The 18,924-nt window shown below is 32.4% G+C and overlaps 2 protein-coding genes across 2 annotated transcripts; both read left to right on the top strand.

Moving 5' to 3' along the window:
* Positions 1 to 789: 789 nt before the first annotated feature.
* Positions 790 to 1,299, top strand: BDCG_16220 (uncharacterized protein; the record flags this gene model as incomplete). Its single annotated transcript, XM_045425471.1, has 1 exon — positions 790 to 1,299. One exon carries the CDS (start codon positions 790 to 792, stop codon positions 1,297 to 1,299), a length of 510 nt encoding a protein of 169 aa, XP_045279326.1.
* A 169-nt stretch (positions 1,300 to 1,468) lies between these two features.
* On the top strand, positions 1,469 to 1,831 carry BDCG_16219 (uncharacterized protein; the record flags this gene model as incomplete). The annotated part of the gene is made up of 1 exon (XM_045425470.1): positions 1,469 to 1,831. One exon carries the CDS (start codon positions 1,469 to 1,471, stop codon positions 1,829 to 1,831), a length of 363 nt encoding a protein of 120 aa, XP_045279325.1.
* Between the last annotated feature and the right edge of the window lie 17,093 nt (positions 1,832 to 18,924).

Raw genomic sequence — 18,924 nt, 5'->3', positions numbered from 1 at the left:
GTACTCGCAGTTAGCCAGTAAGTGAAACGATACATTGGCAAAGAAGATGCTCCGAAGATGAGCGATATCCTAGGGTTCCCAGGTCATTCTGTTGGCCAGAACAACGCTGTCACGGCAGAGCGGCATGACTGTTAGACAAACGACTGCCCATCCTGTCAAGGAGGTTAGAGAGTGAAGGGCCTTGTTAAAACTCCGCTAGTGGGTGCGATTTGTATGCAAGAGCGCGTTTTATATCTGACCCTAGGAAAGGGGGTATGTATGCTGTGCCGAGGGAGCAAGTTATAATGCCAAGGCGTTAGCAGCCCCAACCCCTTTTTAGCCGCCCAATGCAACATATCTGACGATCTGATTGGTCGCAGCGGATAAATCTCATCGCCTACTATGTACCCGTCATTATCATGTTATCTCCCCCTGACTTCGGAACAAGATGCACACTGCCCTCACGGAGCCGGACGGTTTGGCGTCCACGACTCTATATCTCGATGTTTCTGTTGGTCAACAGCGCGACGGATCTTAGTATCTGTGGCGATACGTAATGTTTCTCAAATTGAAATTTATATTGTATTGGCACTCTTGTCATTGCTATTGAGACATCTACCTTTCAACTTGCATCCCACTGGCGCGTTCTCCTCAAGAGTTTTGCCGTTTCTATATGGCAGATCCAACGAACAGCTCTGTAGAGCAGACTCCAGTACAGGAGATGCATGCTACTTCTTCTCATCCTACCTCAATAGCTTAGACTCCAAGGTCTCCAAGAATAACACCCGATAGTGAGGAAGTGATCGACGAATGCGTCCCACAAACCAGCTTTTTTGCCTTCTTGGAGAGGGATATCGCAAGCCAACAACAACCTCAATGATTCTCTCTCCCTCCATCAACCGAAAAGAACAGAGCTTACCCGCGATTCCATCAAGACGGACTATCCCTCCGGGAACCATAGAAAAGTACATAAATTCCACGCCCGCCAGAATAGTCTCATCGACCAGTTCCTCCAGAGCAGCGATGAGGAGCGATTGGCTCGACTCGACTTTGAAAAGAACGGCGGCAAGTGTAAAATGGGCCGTAAACGGGAGCTTTAGTGTCAATCTATGCCTCTTCGTCATCCAAACGTTCGCTGCTATATTCCACGGACTCGCTGGCCCTCTTCGCAGTCGCGACAGATGCATTCATGGATCTAGTTTCGTCCGTGGTCATCATGCTCATCACTTCGCCGATGGCCGCCCTTACCTAAACCTCACAAATATCCCGTGGGACAGCGCAGGGCCGAAACGGTGGGCATTGTTCTCTTCTGCGCCCTGACGACCAATCGTCGCGGTGCAGCTTATTATCGAATCGATCCGAAACTAAAAGCTAACCCCACTGATCTTTGTTGGGGTAGCAGCTATCTTTACGAAATTCTGTCTGTTCCGCCACAGTCTCTGGATCCGCCGCTACCCAGCGGCTCACATCTTCTTCATCGACCACAGCAATGATCTTGCCGTTAACATATTCGGTCTCATCATGTCAATTTTGGGCGATAGATTCGCATGGTATCTGGATCCCATCGGGGGCCATCTGCATTGCGCTCCCCATCCTCTTCTCCTGGGTCGCAACCGCGTTCGACAACGTCTGGCTGCTGGTTGGCAAGACTGCGCCACGCGAGTTCGTAGATAAATGTATTTACGTTGGCTCAACGCATGACTGGAGGATTCAAGAAGTGGACACTGTAAAAGAGATCAGAGAAAAAACCCGTAATCTCTCCTATCCCATCCATCCGCGGCGCTCGTTCGCCCCGCTAAAACACCGACTACATAGTGCCGAGCCTACCATACCGGGGAAAAGTTCTGCGTAGAGATGGACGTTGCTGCGGACGAAGACACCTCTGAAAGTTTCGCATGATGTGAACCAGTCGTTACAGCGCAAGCTGGGAGGGTTGGCCTCCGTCGAACGCGCATTCGACCATGCGGACCATGAGGACACTCACAATCCCATGAGGAGCACAAACCGCTATATACTACCGCTCGGCCGCAGAGGCGAACCCTTCGAGCGTGGCTAGGCTAGGGTGGATGCTTAATAAAGAAGAATAAACAATAATGATAATGATAGTTAATGAGGAAGCAGGACTCTTTAACACCACCACAGGGAAGGTAGTGGAAGTGGGGGCTCGTTATTGGATCGTGGGACCTCGGGACGGGTGATCGACACCGGGGAGAAGATGGCCTGACTCCCGGGGAGGGGTGGGTTTTGGGCACGAAAAAAATTCCAAATCCCGAGAAAAAGGCGCATCGTGGGGCCATCCATAGATCTGAGCTAGCAGGGATACGATACAGAGGAGACAAGTAGCCAATTATCGACCGGGAAGTGGAGACCACAGATCCTCTCTCCCCGTCATGTCGCGTCTCTTTTCCTAGTACGGAGTACAGTACGGTACGTAGTATGCCTGCCCGGATCACCTGATTTGCGGATGTGTGAGAGAGGTTGAACATGGTTGGTTGTTGTTGTTATGATCTAACTAACTAGCAGCTAGTGGAAGCTAAATATATGTGTGTGGGTCACGTGGGTTAGGGCTTGTGTAGTAGCTCCAACACCCCCCCATGCTACGCAGGCCAGTTAACCCACGCAGTCAAAAGCACCCAAATCATTCAAATCTGCAATAAAAATTAATTACAAAAAGTAGAGTCTAGTTTCCTCATAAGGACTAGCTCCATACATGAAAAAAACATAAAAAAAATGCAAGAAGAACGCACAAATCCATTCTTTCAGTATTGGTATTACCCCCAGTCATTCTAACGCCGCGGGATCTCATTCTCATTATTTTTGTGGTTTTGATTGTCATAGGCATAGGCATAGGTCATCGGCATAGGTCATCATATGGGCAATCGGTGGCCCGGCATCATATAGGCACTGGGGCCTGGCATCGTTATCGGTATTTCCATCGTTTTGGCGTCGATATTGGCGGTCATCATGAGCATCATTAGAAGACTTGCTCAGTATTGTAGCATACAGGTGTAGCATCTTGATGTTTAATATTCAGTGATGTGTCACTGAATATAATGATGGAACATGTGTTACAATCGGCGACACATGACACGGGTGGAATGGTGGATCCACGGTGTAATCACCGTAAATTATTCTTGGAGGATAACGTTGTTGTGTTGTGTGTGTAATCTATCTACGCGAGTTATTACACTAAATGGATGTAGGATAGTTGAAGGTCGTATTGATAGATCTATCTACAAGAACATAATATAGTGGTGGGTCACGTGATCTAGTGGGATTGCTAACCGCAACAGCTGTAACGGCCAACACCCCCCTCAAGATAACAAGAATCACATACAAAAACACCCAAACCACCAAGATAGTCTGTCAAAACCAAATACAAATGTAAAATTAAACATTCTCAACTTTTACACCTGTAAGATCTAGTAAAATCATGAATTATATAAATATTACAGTGTTTAGAAATTTAGTGAGTTCATTTACTATTATCTAAGTAGTGAGAATATATTCTAAATTAATAATCTTCTGATTTAACTGTTAATATGAAAAATGAAAACATGTGTCAATATGCTTACTTCAGACTGTAATAGCTATTATCTTTATAAGATTTATAACATTCTTATTATTAATAAGAATCTGTATTAAAGATATAATAATAAAGTTAAGCTTAATTATGAGATTTCAGATTTATATTACTTCACAGACTGTCTTACTAAGAGATATATATTCAGTCTTATTAAAACTTAGAGATATATAAGATTACTTTATTAAATACTATAAAATCAGATCATCTACAAGCTTAAAAATATAGCTGAATATTAATTTTCTATTATTATTTAAGAGATCAGCTCAATCAGAATCTGAGTAACTGAAGAGTAGATAGAAATTATTAGAGAAATCAGAGAGAATGAAAGAATTAATAGAAACAGATCTTTTATATAAACTGTATCTATAGAAAATACTCAGATTTATAATTTCTTTCAAATTGTAAGAGATCTATGCTAAATAGATTAGTATAATATATAGATCTTATATAATAAAGAGAAAAACATGTTGAACGTCTGAGTGATTGTATTGTTGATAGCTATCTAGTGAGTGATATATGCTTGGTGCGGGGCGCTAGTCTGTACTAGAAAGCCTAGGGCTTTCACACTCTCTCTCAGACTAGCTACTGTGCAGCTATTCTATCTATCTTTCTCAAATCATTCAAATCCGCAATAATAATTAATTACAAAAAGCAGCACCTAGTTTCCTTATTAGAACTAGGTCTGATACATGAAATCAAATTCATCTTATTCATCTGTCATATTCATCATACTCTTATTCATCTTGTGAATAACTTGATTGATTCTTCATAAGTTCATAGACATCCGGGGAAACTCCTGCAAAGAATTCATGGCCTGACTGACTCATGAGAATATCATCTTTATCCTTATTCTTCTTATTCTTTGCTGTCTTCAATGCCTTGATATGTTTCTTGTTATGCTTCTTCCATTCAGCATTTGCAAGGTTCAGATTCTTAAACCAGCAGTATTTGATGATATGATCAGTATTGTTGCAGTAGTGACACTGGTGTTCATCAAATCATTCAGTGACAGAGCTCACAGTGAAAGAATGAGTGATAGTAGCAGGCATGTTGATGATGACTCATGTGACCAGTTAATCCATCAAATCATCAAGGTTCAGATTCTGAATAGAGCTCTGTTTAGTAGCATAGAATTCATCCAGCTTCATTCTAATGAATTCCTGTTATCAATCTCTCAATCCTAGAATGAATAGATCATGATAGGTACACTCAGCCCAGTTTTTCTCCAGAGATACCAGCTTTGTCTTAAGGTCTCAGAAATTCGCAAGATAGGTGTAGAAATCACTGTTCTTGAGATGTAAATCTCTCATCTTTTTAGTGGTTAGAAGGTGTTCTTCTGTGTGAGATATAGCATAGTGTTGAGTGAGATTCTTTTATATAGTAACAGCAAGATAGGCATCTTCATTCAATGGTCTCAGAGAATCACATACAGTGGTATTCAAAGATTGAAAAATCCAGGTATAGAGAAGCTCATTTTTCTGATTCCAAAGCTCAATATTCAGAGACACTGTGATAGAAGGCACTGTTTCTCTCTTGATAAGAACATCTTTTGCCTGAATAAGATGAGCATCTGCAAGGATTGAACTCTTTCATTTCAAGTAGTTGATGAATCTGTTGAGAATGATTACATGCTTTTCTTTCAGCTTGGCTTTGGCATTCTTTTGATACTCACTAATAGGGTTCTGAGTAGTTGACAGAGAGCTTGAGTTGCTCTCTAGCTTTTGTATAAGCATTTTCATTCATTTGTCCTGTTTCTTCATATAATTCATCATCATTTGAATCATGGCATTTTCATTCATTTGACCTTCAGTTTGAGATCCCATTTCACCCCCCCTCAGCATGGGAGTAGGTGTATCCTGCCTGTATTCTTTATTCATATTCATGTTGCTTGCAGGTGTATCTAACAATCCTGCAGTAGCTCATGTTCTTGAAGGCATTTATTTACCCCTTCTTTGAATCAATCTTTTCCCGCGATCAAAGCTTTCAAAACAGTTACTTTTCATCAGATTCCTTCTGCAGTTCAGTGATGCAGCTCGCGAGACATTTTATACCTCAGATAAGAGAAAAAGTAGTGATTGTGAAAGGTTTAATGAAAAAAAAAGCTATTCAGGCTATAACCTGTTGAACATCTGAGTGATTGTATTGTTAGTAGCTATCTAGTGAGCGATATATGCTTGGTGCGGAGCGCTAGTCCGTACTAGGAAGCCTAGGGCTCCCACAAAACATTAGAGAAGAAAAGAAAGAGAAAGTGTGAGAATCAGTGATCAGAGTAAATATTTATATATATATGTAGTAATATATATAATGAAACTTCAGAGTGAAAGAATAGAGATTTTCATATATAGTAAAGCTTTAGAGTAGAAGAATAGAAATTCTCTAGATTTTCAGCTAAGAATTAATGACTGAGAATTAAAGCAGTAGAAATCTGTGAAGTGTAATGAAATAGTCTATATAATTGATTAAGTGCAGTCTGTTATATTAGTTTCTCTTTTCTTTCTTAATTATATATAGCTCTCATTGATCAAGAGCTGTAGACTGGCCGCTGAGATCATGAATTTCACATTTAGTCTCATTTGATCTGATCTCATACATTTCTTGACATGAATCCCGCTGAGACTAATCATTAAATAAACATGTAAAGTGACTATATATCAGATCTCAAAATGAAACCATGACTTGAAAAAAATGAGAAAGTGGTTCTATTTGGTCTCATTTAGTCTCATTCTTGGCATAAAGTTACTATTTTTAGACATTTTAAGGTTTTTTTTAAACTATTTTTAATTTTTTAAAAAGTAACACTTTTTGATAACACTCAAATGAGATTTAAAGTCATTTAAAGCAATAAAAATAATTTAAATTGAGAAGTGAAAATCATGGTCTTATTTGAAAAATGTGACAAGAGTAGACAGTAAGTCTCACTGAAACAGTATGAGACTACTATCTAATGTTAGAACCGTGTAATGAGATCTGTCGAATTGGCAATGAGACTATCAAAAATTCTGGTCCTGGTTTCAGACACGGTCACACGGTCAGTCTAAAGAGCTGTGATCTCAGATAATATGAAACTCAGAGTTTAGATCAGATAATTATAACTGAATTATTTTATAAGATATTATCAGTCACAGCTATGAGATCTCTTATCAAGAATATCTTCAATCTCTTATTCAAGTTCATTATCTTCTTCTATAATTTCTGGTAGCTGTCAGTTGAAAATCAGTTGAGAAGAAAATGAATCAGTGACAGTGTAATAAAGTACACTTATATAAAAGACATTATGAATTTCTGATAATATGTTAAGATAGTAGTTATAACTGTCTAGAACTTCTATTACTTTATACTTTATATAATAGTAATTCAGTATATGAGATGAGTGTGTAATCTGTATATTCTTAAGATTCAATCATACTAAATCTTCTATTATATATTACTCAGTGAGATCTCAGTGAATATTGATTTAATCTTCTTAATTCTATTTAGTACTTATTATGAAGACTTCTACTTAATCACAGATATTTTAAAGTTTTATTACTATATTATCAGTGATCTGAATTGAACTGCAGAAATTCAGTATGAAATGTATAATTTTTAGAAGATTCAGTACTTTCATATAATATCTGTATATAAGAAAGAATGAGCTTACATCTATTAAAATAACATCTTAGTCATTAATAGCAACTTCAGTGTGTAGAAGAAGATTATATCAATTATCTTATAAGTGATTACAGAACTTATAAAGATAATTCTTTATAATCTGAATTATTCATTCTGATGCATCATTGATCTCAGAGTAATAGACAGTTAATAAACAGTGTATAATCTTGAGAACTTAACAGATTCTTATTCAGAGAGTACTTATAAATTAACAGTCTTAATCTGATACTATAGATCTCAGTAATTTATGTATCTGATAGAATAGACTTCTTAGAAAAGCTTTAATAACTTGTTCAGTATTTATCTTATTATAAGATTTCAATATTATACTCTTGCTTAATTAATTCATAATAATCAGAATATTTCTACAATTCTTACTCTCAGAGAGATCAATAATGAAGTTAATTATCACATCTTATCAGATTTTATTAGAGATATTGAGTGATTTTAGCAGGTTTTTTCTACAGTTCTTTCACAAGATGATGAAGAAATAATAGTTACAGTTTCAGATAAAATATCTGATACTGTTTAATATCTCAGATTAGTAGAACTCTTGAGAGATTATTTAATACAGTTATTTATAGTCTGAATAACTGATTATATGAGAGTTATGCATTTCTTGTATTATCTGAGTGTGTAAGAGTTCAGAGTGAGAGATTCAGTATTATTCATAAAATTATAGAGTGTTATTATCATTGATTGAACATTCTGAGATATTGATTCTTATATGTAGTTCTGAGAGAAATCAGAGTGCTTCTTATCATACTGCTTTAGTGAGTGCTTGAAGAAGTTTATTGATTTAAGCTACTGTATATCATAGTTCATCTAATATAAGTTCAGAAGAAGTTGAGATATCAGTGACAGTTCTAATTAAAGAAGTATATATAGTATCATGAGCTGTTTTATCTTGATTAACTAGTATCTTCAGATTCAAGAGTCAGTGCTCTTAATTTATTTAGTGAGTATCTGTTACATCAGATAATATATCTTACTCTTATTATAAGAGAGTATCTATCATTGAGTTCTAACTGTCAGAATAATAGTGTATTGTAAAATGAAAGCAGATTAAGAACTCAGATTATTACATCTGTTATTCAGTGAGTTTATAAGTAGTTATAAAGTACTTAAGATTTTTATAATCTGTGATTATCTTAAATTCAGAGATACTTCAGAGTTCAGAGTTCTATTCTTCTAAACAGTGTATAATCATGAAAAGTTTCTTATCATAGATCTCATAGTTATATTCAGCAGAACTCAGTTTCTTAGATATAAAGATATATAATTATAAAATATCTTTATTATTATATTATAATATAGCTTCTTCTATGATATAGTCAGAGAAATCAGCTTCAATAACTGTTTTATAATCAGAATTGAATATTATCAGTAGAGAAGTATTAATGAATATCTTCTTCATTTATATAAATACAGCTTCAGTGTTCACTGATTATTGAAATACTAAGTCTTTCTTAGTAAGTTCTATAAGTAATCTTATAATATCTGAGAAGTTTTGTATAAATCACTGATAGAAGTTAGTGAATTCAATGAAGCTTTGTACATCTTTCACAGTATATGAAGTCTTTCACTTAAGAATAGCAGAGACTTTCTCAGAATTTATTTAAATTCTCTTATTAGCTTCTATAATAAAGTCTAGATATTTTGTACTCTTGACTTTAAAATTATACTTATTAATATCTATTAATAGTTCTATCTCTTGTAATTGTTATAATATCTTCTATATATATTCTTAATATTCTTTTCTGAATTCATCAGTGAAGATGAGAATGTTATCTAGATATATAGATACAAACTTATTAAGAAAATCTCAAAGTACTTAGTTAATATACTTCTGAAATGTACTGAGAGTATTAACTAGTTCAAAGAGTGTGACTACTTATTCAAAGAAATTATAATATGTTCAGAATACTATAAGTTATTCATCTTCTTCAGTGATACAAATCTTATGAAATATAGTAATGATATCTAACTTTATAAATCATTGAGCTTATCTGATACATGCTAGAGTTTCATTGATGAGAGATAAGAAATAACAATCTTTTCTTGTCAATCTGTTCAGATCTTAATAGTTTACACAGAATTAAAGTTTTTCATCTAACTTCTTTACAAAGAGAATAGAAGCTGCAGTGAAAGAGTTATTAATATATATAAATTTTTTATTTAACAGATTATTGAGTGTCTTTTGAAGAAGAAGAAGTTTATCTTGAGATATATTATAAAGAGAGTCTTATAATGACTTAAGATTCTTATTATTCTTCTTTTCTAACTTGATACTGTGATTCACTTCTGAGCCTTGTAAAGAAGATATATTTATAATATTATCTTATCAAAAGACATCTAGATATTCATGATATTATTAAGAGAGTTTTATATGAGAATTTGTTATTATAGTATGAAATAACTTTTCTAGAGCTTTCTTAATATTGATCAGACTGATGAAATAGATTGATATATAATTCTGTTATCAGTGACTTTGTCAGTGACTCTGTTAATAATTTTAATAATAACTTCATTTTCAGAGTATTTTATAAGTATTGACAGAGATCTGTGTAAGATTCATAGTCTTATAAATATTATCTTTATGAATTCTATCATTGTTAGAGAATATTAAGCTTCTATTTTAAGTATTTAATAAGATGTCTTATTCAGATAGTCAGACAAGTTCTAGTATGAGATTATAGTCAAGATTATTAACTTTGTATATATAGATATCTTCACATTGATGTTCTCTGACATCTATGTTTAGTTTCATTATATAATAAGTGTGAATATCTTTTAAACTATTAAATTCTGTGAGAAGTCAGAATCTTGATAAGAGAATACACTGAAGATTATAATATCTTATAATTGAAGATTTAATCATTGTGTAATGACATAGACTGCTGTCTATTATAGCTTTTATATTATACATATTATCTATTACAGTAGATACAAGAATCATATTCATTGCTATTTTCTCTTTAAATTATTATGATTTGATCTCTTCAAGCTTCTGTTTATAAATTTGAACAGAAGCTAATCTTTTCTCTGTTTTATCAGAGTATTCTTATAGTTATCTTCTGAATTCTTCTCTAATGTAACATGATTGATACAGATAGATACTGATTCATTCTTTGAGTAAGAAGATATGTAGATCAATTAACAGTTGAAAGTAATATACTCTGATCAGTTACAGTTAATGTATACTTCTTATTAATATTGATCAGTGACTTCTTTAAGAGTGATTTCAGAGACTCAGAAGTCTATTCAGATAATAAAGACTTTTACTTATATGTAGATATTTAAGTCTACTCAGTTCATAGTATCTGCATTATTGTTATTATTTCTCAGTATAGATATGTAAGTGACTGAGTTATTTCTCAGTGCAGATGTATAAATATAACATCTTTTATCACTATTCTATATACTCTTAAGTAGACTGGCCGGCGGAATTATGAATTTCACATTTAATCTTATTTAGTCTGATCTTATACATTTCTTGATGTGAGTCTCATCAGAATCAAGTATTAAAAAAATCTGAAAATGAATTATTTCTGAGAGAAATAATGTGAAAAATAACTAGATTTAATACAAGAACAGTGAAATGAGAGTAATTTCTCAGAATAAAGTGTAAAAGATAATTATTCTTTCAAAATCAGAATAAGACTGAGACTGAAAATCAAATTCAGTCTCATTCAGTTTATTCAGTAATTGCTTATATAATCTGAATTTAATAACAATTATTAATAATACTCATGAAATAACTAAATACATTCTTGTATAAGTTTATTCTTCACTATCTTATGAAAACTATACTTCTCTGATATACTGTGATCAGAGATATTAAACTGTCTGATAATTCTATATTTTAAAATCATGAGTTTCTTGATTATTTCTTCTTGTAATTGTTCTCAATGATAGTGATAAATATCTCAGCTTGAGTTAAACTTTTGCTTCATTCTTATCTCTATTAATGAAATTATCAGAATATTATGTATTATCAGTGTAACAGTTAAATATATACTCTCAACAATTTTTCATAACTCTAGAATTGATTTGATACATAAATTCATCAGATTATCTTGAAAATAGTAGTTAAATTCAGTTTTATAAGCATGTAGTTTTATCTGATTTTCAGTTGTAATCAATGTATACAAGTTCTGTTTCAAAGTTAGTATTATAGTTTTATATAATATGAAGTGTTATCAAAAATTATTACTTACTAGAAAATTGTATTTCACTATCTTCATATCTCTAATATCTGCTTATTCAAATCTCTGATAGTTGATATTATAGTAGTCTCAGACTAATTTAATATATAAGTCACATTTCTTCTCTATTCAATCTTGAGAAGTGTAGATATTAACTTGATAAGAGAGATCTAGTAAAACTGCTACAGTATAGTACTCTGTAAAAGATTGTTTAATTTTGCTGTAATAATATATCAGTTTATCTCTTACAGTAATAATAGTCTATGCTATAGCATCATCTCAGACTAAATTTCTTTTTAAATGATTTAACTGCTTCTCGAGATAAGTAAATAAACTGTTATATACTTATCAGACTGACTGCAGTATTGATGTATAAGTGATTAAGACTGTCTTCATTATCTTATAAAACTGAAATAGTAAATCAATTACATATTCTAACTGAGTTTATTTCATATTAGAAAGTTTTAATATCTGAATCTTTTTCTAATCAGAGTATTACACTCAATGATTAATTATTTAATACAATTAAAGAGTCTGAATAGTTATTTTATATATTAAACTTTATTATATTCTAACATTCTGTATCATATACAGTGATATGACTGATTTATTTATTTATTAAATATTATAAAATTATTATTAATATTTAGAGAAGATATAAATTGTATTAATAATATTTTAAATCTATGATATTTAAATTATTAGTCAATCTATTTAAAATTAATAATAGTATTACTAAAAAGTATTATTAAAAAGTAATATTAAAAAGTATTATTAAAAAATATTATCTTTTATAAAGTGAATATAAAAGTTACTTAAGTAATTACTTTCATCTCATTCTCATCTCAAGAATTAGTTATCTTATTATTTATCATTTCAATATTAAGATTCTTTATCAGTGTTTATATTAAAGTTAAATTATATAAGTAATATAGAAGATATAATCTTATTTATCATTTCAGAAATACAAAGTCAATTTTTACTTTAAGCTCTTTATTATAGTGTAGTTATTCACAGCATTATCAGTTATAATTATAAGAAGACTGAGACTAATATCTTAATAGTTATTTTTAATCACTGTTATTAATATCTCTGTTATATAATTCTCAGTATAACTACTGATTAATAATTTAAATTCAATTAATATGTAACGTGGCGGAACCGAAGCGGTGACTAGTCAGCAGTGTCATGTAGAGATAGTTGTTTAAAAAGCTGTATAAGTGAGCTTAACTATCTTGCTTAAATAGTGAGCTTGTAGGCTACAGAGTTATTATAAGAATATCACAGATATGATACTTAGTATACTAAGAAGATTATATGAGACACATAGTAACTCTTATGTATATTATTTCTATAGAAGAAAAAGACAAATCACTGACTTCTTGAATAAGAAGCCAGCATCTAGCTATTCTATATAGATAATGAGTGAATACTCTTCTCTTATTTCATGAGTGAGAATAGCTGAAGTGATACCTCAGCAGTATCTCATTGCTAAGAAAGAGTAATCTGCTAATCTTGTATAGAAGCAGAGTTCTTATATTCATCAATTGAATCTTTCTATGATATATCTGAATGATGTCATAGAGTGGTTGAAAACTAGTTCAGATAAGATGAAATTATTCACATGAAAGTAATGAGCTGTGTGAAACTGTAACAGAGTCTTAATATGACTGAGAGTATGATAATACTCTCTCTCTTAAGAGTATAGTCTCTATACTCTCAAGATTACTGAATTAGAAATTATCTTTGTTGTATAGTAACAGTTATCAACTGATTGACAGTGCATGTACTGTGCATGATATAAAGAAATAGATAAGTTTTTCTACTAACTGTATAGATCTTTCTTTTTTCATCTTCATTCAAATTAAATACATGATAAGTGAGTTTCTTATATATCAATTTAGAATATGAAAAATGTAGTTAATAAGTGACTTACAGATCTCTCAATATATTTTATTCTATATATGAAATTCTCTGCAAAAGTAGTATATTTTAGAGATAAAGTTAACAGTAGTAATAGAATTTTTTTGAAAAGATTCTCTCTTTCTGTAACACATTTTTCTTTCTCTTTCTTCATCTGTAATAGTGAGTGCATGAGAGTATCATTCTTGAAGAACAGTAGAGAGCTTATTCTGATGTTTTCTAGTGAGTAAACATCTTTATAGTGTGGCAGCAGCCTCTGTGACTGTCAAGAAAGCCAGATTGAAGATGAAGATGATGATGTCAATGAGTTACAGAAGCATCACTCTCATTGTCACATCTTCTTCTCCTGCTTCTTTTGCAGCTGCGGTGGTAGTCACTGCATCTTGCAGTGAGGTGTTGTTCCTTCTGCCAGTCAGTTTGTCTGTGTCTGTTCTGTTCTCTGCCTCTCTCATCACTGTTACAACGCTGTCCCCTCTCTCAGCTAATACAGTGATGTATAACCCCATGTAGTCATTCAGAGAGAAACTCAGAGAGAGCTTGGTTTCAGAGACAGTGACTCTGAGAAGCTCAATCTGTAGTTTCTCTCTCACAGCACATCTGAGCCCTGCTCAGAATGCTGCTGAGTTGAGTTCACAGAGTCTCACAGTTTCTTTGTCTTCTCTCTGTGAAGAGGCTTCAGTGCAGTCTCTGATCAGTATTACTACTTATCTATACTGCATCAAGCAGCTGAAGAAGAAAGAGATTTTATACATCTGTTTCTTCTCTCACTTCTATTATTTTTATTATATCTGTAATAATAACTCCTGCCTTTCTATAAGTATTATCTCATAGAAAGACATCATGTCAGTTCTGACAAGAAGCCTAGATACTCAAGCAGTACAGAGTGAGAGTCTCAGAGCTTTAAGTATTGACAGATTCTGTCAGAGCTGAGAAGGTCCTCCTTGCTTATCTGTAAAAAGAGATGAAAGTGTGAGTCTCTGAGATGAAAAAACACCTCAGAATAACTGGTTTCAAGAAGAGGTCAGTCAGCACTGAAAGTATTACAGAGATTAATCACTGATTGAAGAGAATCTCACTTCAGTTGAAGCAGATAACTGAGATGTTTTATAAGTTGATAAGTTAATACTTTCAGTATCTCTTATACTCTTCTACAGTATACTTCTCTGTAATATCACAGTACTAACTTCTTGACAGACAAAGATACTGATGCTGAAGACTTTAATGATAAAGAATGAGTTTGATGAGAGTGTAATTATTAATGAGTAGGCTCTGATTTCTCTTTTTATCTTTTCAGCAGGCTGCAGCCTTATTAGAATAGCAGCAGTCTGTGAGTCAATAATATTAATCTTTTTATTAATTTCAAATATCTCTTTTCTTTTAATTACTTCAGAAATGTTACACTTGTGTAGTCTCATTAAACTTCTAAAAACTCTTTGAGAGAAAATAGAAGAAGAGTGCTACAGAGTCTATAAGATATCAGCTCATTACTGTGAGATTATCTCTAAAAAACTCTTTAAGAAAAATAAGAAGTCTTAAGTAGCATTTCTTACTCAATATCTCTGATATGTAATGAGATAATCTCTACTAACTGTCTCATAGATTGCAATCTCTTTCTCAGCATTTTTCAAATGCTCAAGTGATTCTCATGAATTCTCTGATAATAAATAATCTTCTTATTTAATGAGATATTAAAGCTTGCTGTAATATGTTCACTTATTCAATATTTTCTTCATAAGATATTCAGTATCACTCTCAATCTTGATATTATTCAGCTGAGACAGCTTTGTCTCAGAGTATTACTTATAGAGCTTCAAATAGAAAATGTGAAAAACAGAATGAATTGATTTCAATTCTGTGAGTAATTTTAACTTATATGTCTGCTTACTTATTACTCTTATTACTGAGAAAGGTTCTAGTCACTACTCACTGAGCTTCTTACACAGTCTCATTATCTTGATATTCTTTGCTGAAAGTAGTACTTAATTCTCTATCAAGAACTTCATTGAAAGATATTTTTAATTATAGTATTTTATCTACTGCTTCTAAGTGTGATGAATGCTTTTCACTATCTTCTCATGAATTTGATTCAAAAGTTTCAATCTCACTTTTACTTCTAACACTGAGAAATACTTCATTCTCTGTATCTGTCTGACATTCTGACTGTCTATTTTCTTTTTTGAAATATCATCTGTGATGTCACTGAGTAATGAAGAATTATATTCATAATAAGTATAGAAAGAAGATATCTTTAAGATTGCATTCTTTGTATTATTATATATGAATTCAGCAGTCAGAAGATGTTTGAGTCAATCATTTTAATGATATAAACAGAACACTTGAAGATGCTATTCTAGTGTCTGATTCTGATGTTCAGTCTGATCATCAGTCTGCAGATGAAATGTGATACTGAGAAGACATCTTATTGTAAGATGATAGTAAAAAGCTGATCAGTATTTACTAGTGAAGAGGAATTCTTAATCTATTATCAATGATTTCAGAGCACTGTGATTATAAATGATAATATCTAAAAACAGATCAGTCAATTCAGAGGCTTTAATCTTTTTATAAGTAGAGATATATCTGATCATCTTCATAAAGCAGTTAATAATGATTAAAATTGAGTCATATTCTTTGACTCTTGTCAACTTCAGCAGATCAACTATGAAATTCATTGATAGATTCTATTATAAGCTCTTTGAAATAGACAGTGATACTAACTCACTGTATTGCTTATACTGTGAGATCTTTATTCTTTGATAGATATTACAAGTCTCAATATACTCTTTGACATCTGTCTGAAGCTTGTCTTAAGTATATTTATATTTTAGAAGCTTCTCAGTCTTCTCTAACCTGAAGTGTCTCATATGGGAATTATTATAATAAATTCTCAATAACTTCTGACACACTGCTCTGCTATGAGAGATGAAGACTGAATCATTCAGTAGTAGAAGTTCATATTCTTCTAGTTATCAGTAACTTGATTTCTTAGCAGTATCATTCTGCTCAGAGTCTGTCTCTTTCAAGTTTAAACTGAATTCTTTCTTCTTCATCTTTTGAATTCAAGCTGCAGTAGAGATATTCTTCTTCTGTAACTCATCAATGAATTTCAAAAGTAGTTAAATTGAAAGATTATAGACTGTTTCATTCTTTGTCAATTCAATGATTGTAAGATATGATATGAGAAGCTCATAATCTTCAGTGTCAGTCTCTCACAGAAACCTGAGTTCTCTTTCATCTTCTATACTGAGTCACACAGCTGCCTCTTCAGTGCTGTTTCTGAGCTTTAGAGAATCTCAACTCTCTGCAGTCAGCTTCTTCTGCAGTGATAACAGAGGTTCTTTTATAGAATTCTTCTTCACATCAATAATATTATAATCAGACTGTCTAGACAGTGTGTCAGTGAGATTAAGCTGATCTGAATAATATCAGATATAGAAATCATACTCTGAAAGCAGCTCTGCTCATCTGACTTGATATTCTATCAAGCTCTTTGTTGTCAAGAAGTAATACAGATTTATATAATCAGTGAGAACTTGTACTGAGTACTTACTACTCTGAAGATAATGTTATCAGATCTTAAAGAATTTGACAATTACTAATATCTTCTGATCATGAATATCATATCTTCTCTGTATGAGTAATAACTTCTTGAAGAAGAAGATCACTGATCTTTATTCACAGTGTCTTATAGACTCTATGAAAAAGTCTTCTCTTACAGATAATTCATTATCTGTTTTCTTAGAGATGATTATTCTCTGATTCTTTCAATATTAAAAGACCTTCAGTGTCAACTGTGAAAAGATTTCACAGATTTCATTCTCAGATGCATCAGTCTTACACTGACTGAGTAAGTTGAGATTAAAATGATTCAGTATTATAATATCTGTGAAAGCTTATTTCAATTCTGCAAACATCTGTGCAGTGTCTTAAATGAGAGTAAATAGTTTCATTTTTCTATCTTTCACACTTCTCTTCAATAGATCTGTAAGAGAGGCAGTAATCTGTGAATATGCATAGATGAATCATCTGTAGAAATTCACAAATTCTAGAAATATCTGCATCTCACAGTACATCTGCAGTGTTAGCCAGTTCTTAATAATGAAGACCTGGCTTCTGTTCATTGAAATGCCATTCATCTCAATAACATAATTTAAGAAATCAATCTTCTGCATGTAGAATGAGCATTTTTCAGTGTTTGTATAGAGTTGATACTGTCTCAAGTGACTCAACACTTCTCAAATATGAGTATCATATTCTTTCTCTGATTTTGAGAAGATTAAAATGTTGTTCAGATATACTATGCAGAAGATATTGACAAGGCTCTGCAGTGTCTCATTTATATAGATCTGAAAGATAGCTGAAGTATTATAAAGATTAAAAAGTAAAACAAGATATTCAAAGTTACTGTACTTGATATGAAAAGCTGTTTTTCAAACATTGTCTTTATTAACTCTGATTCTATAATAGATATTCTATATATCAATCTTTAAGAACATCTTTGCTTCAGATAATTGATTGATCATCTTATTAATTAATGATAATAAATAGTAATTCTTAACTGTCATCTTATTAAGACCTCTGTAGTCTATACATAGGCATAGCCTATCATTCTTCTTAGATATAAAGAGTATAGACACTTCTGCTGAACTCTTTGATAAACATATTCAGTTCTTTGATTGTGCTTCTTCAAGATATTTGTGTAGAACATTCAACTTCTTTACAGACAAGTTGTAAAGAGATCTGTACAGCACTGTTGCACTGTCTTCAAGATGAATCTTATATTATATCTTGATATCAGAAAACTTCACTGCTTCTCTTTCTAAAAAGACATTCTTAAAATCTGTAAAGAGATGTTATGTACATTCATCTTCAATAATGAATACTACTGTTAATCTTACAGTGAGAGTAATGACTTCTTCATCTGTTTTCAAGTTTCAATCATCTGCTATATAGTATATTGACTCAATCTTTTTCTCAAGATTCTTCTGATAAAACTCTTCAGATTTCTCTATTGCTGTCTCTTCATCAGTGAGATGATACTGTTACATCTGAGTGACTCAGTCAATGAGAGAATTGTTTTCTCTCAATTACAGAAGATCTAGAATGATGTTCTCATCTATAATATTGACTGTGTGAAGAAGCAGACTGCTCTTCTTAAAGATTTCTTCTAAGTCTGTGATCACACACTTCACTTGAATTATGCTAAAACAGTGATATTTCATTTCATTAGTAAATTTTATATGATCTGACAGATCTACCTTCTTTCAATCCTTCATCAAAGAAAAGAAATAGAATATGAAATTAGTATTCATCTTGAAGTTAAGTAGACATCTCACTGATATCTTCTTATTCAGAGTATACATTGTGATTATAACATAAACTCAGAGATGTGAGAATTATTAATTCTTTTCTTTCTCTTCTTTATCTTCTGCAGATATGTTTGTTAGAAGAGAAGTTAACTTTGAGAAGATATCTTCTCAGTTTCTTCTCTTCTTCAGCTTCTTACAATTACTGATATAGTGATCATCAGCTTCACAGTTGAAATAGAGATCTTTATCAAATCTTTTTTAATATTTC

This window comes from Blastomyces dermatitidis (assembly GCF_000003525.1).
Source record: "Blastomyces dermatitidis ER-3 genomic scaffold supercont1.1, whole genome shotgun sequence".
Classification (NCBI taxonomy): Eukaryota; Fungi; Ascomycota; class Eurotiomycetes; order Onygenales; family Ajellomycetaceae; genus Blastomyces; species Blastomyces dermatitidis.
The sequence above is the reverse complement of the archived record's forward strand: the minus strand, read 5'-3'. Positions and strand labels throughout refer to the sequence as shown.